General features: G+C 48.2%; 1 protein-coding gene across 1 annotated transcript in view; it reads left to right on the forward strand.

Moving 5' to 3' along the window:
- Nucleotides 1-4120, forward strand: part of ARRDC4 (arrestin domain containing 4) — a gene marked incomplete at its 5' end in the record, with an annotated part of 8426 nt that extends 4306 nt beyond the window's left edge. The window contains 3 exons of the mRNA XM_025041232.1: nucleotides 2-74; nucleotides 782-936; nucleotides 1305-4120. Coding sequence (XP_024897000.1) covers nucleotides 2-74; nucleotides 782-936; nucleotides 1305-1361 — 285 coding nt within the window. The remainder of the gene's footprint in view (nucleotide 1; nucleotides 75-781; nucleotides 937-1304) is intronic.
- Nucleotides 4121-4927: the final 807 nt, after the last annotated feature.

Here is a 4927-nt window from a genome sequence, read left to right on the forward strand (position 1 = left end):
GAACACCAGCATCGTCAGCCAGTTCAGGATGGATCTGAGCTGGCTGGCGCGGACGCTGCCCGAAGAGCCCGAAGGTAAATGTTTCGGGGTTCTTTCAGAATGAAGTTTGACACAGAAAGTCCCCAGGAACGGGACATACGAGGTAGTCAGTGCTCAGATGTTAATTAACACCGCTGCCGATGGAAGATAATTTAGCTGCGGGTGGTGAGCACAGAGCGCGATCTACATACGATATACAGACAACCTATTACTGAATTGGACACTTAAAACCTATTGTCACCCCAATAAATTGAATAAAATGTAAAAAAAAAAAAATACTACCACTACAACTGTCTTTTACTCTTCCTAGTTCTAAAAACCATAAAGCATTATTCCTAGAAAGGCCTTTGAGAGTTCAGCTTATCCAGAACACAAAGCTACCAATGCCAGATCCAGGAACGAAAGCTACGTGCCTGATTTAGAATAATAAAACAATAAAAAAGAGAACGTACAGAATGTTCATATATTTTCTGTAGCCACATTTCAACGATTGTTTTTTTTACCTAGACTATAACACACGTTTCAAAAGAGTAAAATATAACCAAAATCAGTTTAATAAAATCAGAACATATTAAATTTTTTTTTTTGTCTAAACGGGCATGAAACCTTGCTGATTTAGAGGGAAGAACCCCACTGTTTTCTATTTAAGTGTTGATAAGTTCTTGTTTATAAGAGTTCAGAAGAGATTAATGTAATTAGATCTCGCATGACCGTCTGAGACGCAACTCTGTGTTTGTTTCAGCTCCGCCCAAGTACGCAGACGTGGTGTCAGAGGAAGAATTCTCCAGACACGTCCCCCCTTATCCGCAGCACCCCAGCTGTGAGGGGGAAGCATGCTGCCCTGTGTTCGCTTACACTCAGGAATTCTGGTTTCAGCCGCCTCCTCTATACTCAGAGGTAAACAAAGCCCAAAGATAATTCGACTTTCATTGTGCTGTTTGTCAACAGTCCTTGGTAAGTGTCTGTTGCTAATTCCTAATCACCAGGGGATGCATATGAAACATTTTTGTTTACGGCGGTGACAGATTATCACTGCTTCGTGACCCACCTCTTGCAGTGTGTGCCTCGTGACGGATGGCATGCCGTCACGTGCCACGGATTGCCTCCAAGGTGTCCGACGTGGCCGTGGCATTGAAGCGGCCCCCTGGGACTGAGTAATAATCCCAGGCTCTAAGTGCGGCTTATAACCATCACGTAATTAGAAGTAGCTACTGGAACCATTTCGAGGAAAGCCACGAGCACAGTCTCGGTCTGCTCTCTTGCAGGTGGATCCACATCCTAGTAGCAGAGAAGAGACCCAGCCCGTTTCCTTCATCCTCTGACCAGATTCCAGAAATCACTGTGATCGTCATCGAATGCGGTTCTTCTCCTTCTTGCCTTTTTGGGGGAAATTCACTTAAGAACATAAATGACCATCAGCACCAAGAAATTAAAGAAAACGTGAACTTTCCAGTGGGCGAACAGGATTGTCCCACGAGTTTCTGACGTGGCCGTACGTCCCCTTAAAATAACGGGGTGGCGACGTGAGAAGTCCCAGAACGCGACGGAAGTCCTGGTGTGGCAGCGTGGGTGACAGGTAGCCCGCGCTGACGTGAGAGAGTGGCCGGGGCAGCCTGTGCGGACCTGCCTCAGGGGGACAGCACAGCCCGCTGGGAGGGGACTGCGCCTCGGAGCAGGTGGCCGCGCAGGGGTGGCGGGGAGGGCTCGAGGCCCACGGAACACGAAGCGAGAGCTCCCGGCGCCGTGGTCGTCAGGATTTCTCCTGGGTCCCCTGGGACCGTAGCCCTGGAACAAATTCTCTCGTGAGGTCCCGACGAGGTGACTGGGATTTCACTCTATCAGCGAGAGCTTCAAACGGCATTTCTAACTGGGCAGTAAGTACAGTGTTCCAAAGCCGGGAGACAGTCCTCTAAAGGCTCGTCAGTTCAGAGCGGAAAAAGGAATTTCAGGGTGGAAAGACTTGGTCAAAGGCTGCTTTTCCCTCCCTTTCGGTACTAAAACAGGATACGTGTTTGATTCTCCTCATGTCTTATTCACCAAGGACGGGGGGACAGCAGGTCGCATCCTTCCTCTCGTGGGTGGTCAGCCTCGTTTGCAAACTCGGCCTGAGACGTCCTCTCTGGACTGTCTGCTGCCTCCCCGGTCACCGCATCTGGACCCGCCCCAGGGGAAAAGCCCGCACGGCCAGCGTTAGGTGGACGTTAACATCTGTGTACCAAAGGGTATTTCAAAACAAATGCAAAATCCAAAGAGGGTAGAAATGCCGTTTTTTAAAAAGGCCCAAACTTCATTCCTGTCAGGAGACGCAGATCCACTGATGGTGGTCACTGCCTTGTACCTTGTTCCCGATTCTTTAGTGACACCTTTCAAGCTGTGATTTCGTTTATTGTTTTGGTGCAATATGTTATCATCATTTAACCTCAGGATTTTCAGACCAACGGGATTGTGTTGCTGCTCAAAGTCCGAGGAGTGTTTCCACTGTCCCCCCGCCCCCTCCTCCTCATCCACAGTCACACAGTCACTTGCTTTTCCTCTAATCTGTTGGTTTTGGAAGCTGAGGGCATTTCCAGGCGCTGGGTGAAGGGAGACAGAAATTCCCCTGAGGGAGATTTTGGACAGGCCAAGGACTTTGGTCTCCTCCATGTCCTAAGGCAGTGGTCCCCAACCTTTGTGGCACCAGGGACTGGTGCTCCTATGAGAGTCTCATGCCTGAGGGTCTGAGGCGGAGCTGAGGCGGTGATGCTGGCGCTGGGGAGCGGCTGCAGACACAGATGATGCTCCGCTCGCTCGCCCGCCCCGCACCTCCTGCTGTGCGGCTCAGTTTCTAATGGGACATGGACCGGTACCGGTCCGTGACCCGGCGCTTGGGGACCCCTGCTCCGAGGGACTGATCTAGAAGCCCCAGTGCTTCTGATGCAGAATATGGCACTTGACTCCACGGAAGAGTTAAGTTTTCTTTCAATCGGCGTGTCCAGTGAGAAACAGAAACATTCTTCCAAGGTTAAATTTCGTATTTAAAAATTAGTCGCCTATTTGATCAGGGATTTTTCTACAAATATTAGGTAAATTTATACTTTCCCCCCGTCTGGACGGAACTCTGCCACCATTAAGTATTGTACACATCTCTTTCAGTGTAAAGCCACTGTTTAAAATCACAATGTAAACCTGTTACTGAAACTGCCACAAAACTCTCCTCCCTGCTTTGGTTTTTCATTTTGCCTGTTCTGTGCGTGTGCACACGCGTGCGCGCACTTTTAAACTGGTGTGTGTATTTAAGCCCTGTCCAAACGGCTTCAGTGTTACTTGAAAAGAGCTCATCCCCCACGATTCGCTGACTTCTAAGCTGTCGTCTACACGCCCCGTCAAGACCTGGGCCGTCTCTCCGATGCCAAAGCAAAGCGAAGAGACGAAGCGGCATGAAGGAGGAGGAAAGTCTCGTAATTTGGCTCCAGGTAGAAAAGCAACGATTCGCGGTGACTCCCTCCCCGAGATGATCGTCCCGTCCCCTCTTTAGAGAAATCGTGAAGCGTGGCCCACGCACCGAAAGCTGAGCCGGTGTGGCAGCACGTAAGAGCTTAAAACGCGTGACGCCGCCTCACGGGACCGGCGCCAGCGTCTCTGAACGTGAACAGCGGGTCGGAACCACATACGTTTCTGTCCTCGAGATGTGGAAAATCCTCCATCGGAACAGAGAAGACTTGGAAAGGAACATTAACATTTCAGCTGCTGTATGTGCTCGCATATCCTCGTCATCTTTAGCTTGAAAAGAAACTGTGGCCTTTGAATTTTCTTTCCGATGCCAAAATTCGGAAATTGAAAACGCGCAGCTTTTGGCGCACACAGTCCTGCCACGGGAAGAATGTGACTTTGCTCGTGTTTCTGTTGTTTTGCACAATGAGAAACTCAGTAGTCAGCGGTTATGTTTTTGATAAGTTAACTACGAGGGCCTTTTTATTTTTATTATTAAAAACGTAACGATTTAACCCACAGGAAAAAAATAAAAATAAAGATCGTATTTTGTACTCTCGTTTGAACCCCATGGGTTCTCTTTGATAATAAAATGATTACCCTGACACTGTGAGCTGCTGGTTTTGTTCTGTTTCGTTTTTGTGAGACTGTGACTTAAACTGTTATAGAATTGGGGGAAATCAATACCAGGAAACAAAATGTCGCTGCCGTCAAGATCCTTTGGGATATGCGTTCTGTCACGAGGCCAGGCACAGCCCTGGGGATTCTGAGCCTGTTTTTACGTGGCTTCAGTTTCCCCAACATAATCAGTCCTTAGCATTCCATGAAGGAAAGTAGCTGAGATGAGTAACAAATAAGCTTCAGCTGTCTTGGTCCTTGAGAGCGTGTTGTGCGCATTTGTTCCAAGCGATAGCGGCCACTTTGTGAAGCTTCCTTCCTGAATTTTCATGTTTGGCCAGGATCTCACCAGCATGGATTTGGTAGGTCCTGCAGGCAGTGGCTAGACGCACCCCTGGAGACACTGACCTAAGTAAATGAAACCTCTCTTTCTACGTAAATACCCAAGTGGAGAAAAGGCATATGTTTTATAGAAGATCTAGGTAATGGTATATCAGCTCAAGAAAATGGCCCAGACTCTCTGTCCTGAAAAATTATCAACCGTAGTTCAGTAGTAAAAATTAGCCAAGGTAATTTACTCTCCAGCTGTTTACGATACGGGAGATGGTGTTAAACAGTCTCTGTTCACATCTGCCTACCTCCGAATTCCCTGAAGTTATGGAAACGGCAATTGCTTTAAATTACACAGCTTAAGACCTGGACTCGAAGCAGACGCTAAATCCAGAGTCTGCGGTGGTGATACGTAAAAGTCCTCGCTCCCAGAAGGATGCGAGACTTCAACCAAATTGTTTCCTAAGTATGT

The sequence above is a fragment of the Pteropus alecto genome, unplaced genomic scaffold (genome assembly GCF_000325575.1).
Source record: "Pteropus alecto unplaced genomic scaffold, ASM32557v1 scaffold59, whole genome shotgun sequence".
NCBI lineage: Eukaryota > Metazoa > Chordata > Mammalia > Chiroptera > Pteropodidae > Pteropus > Pteropus alecto.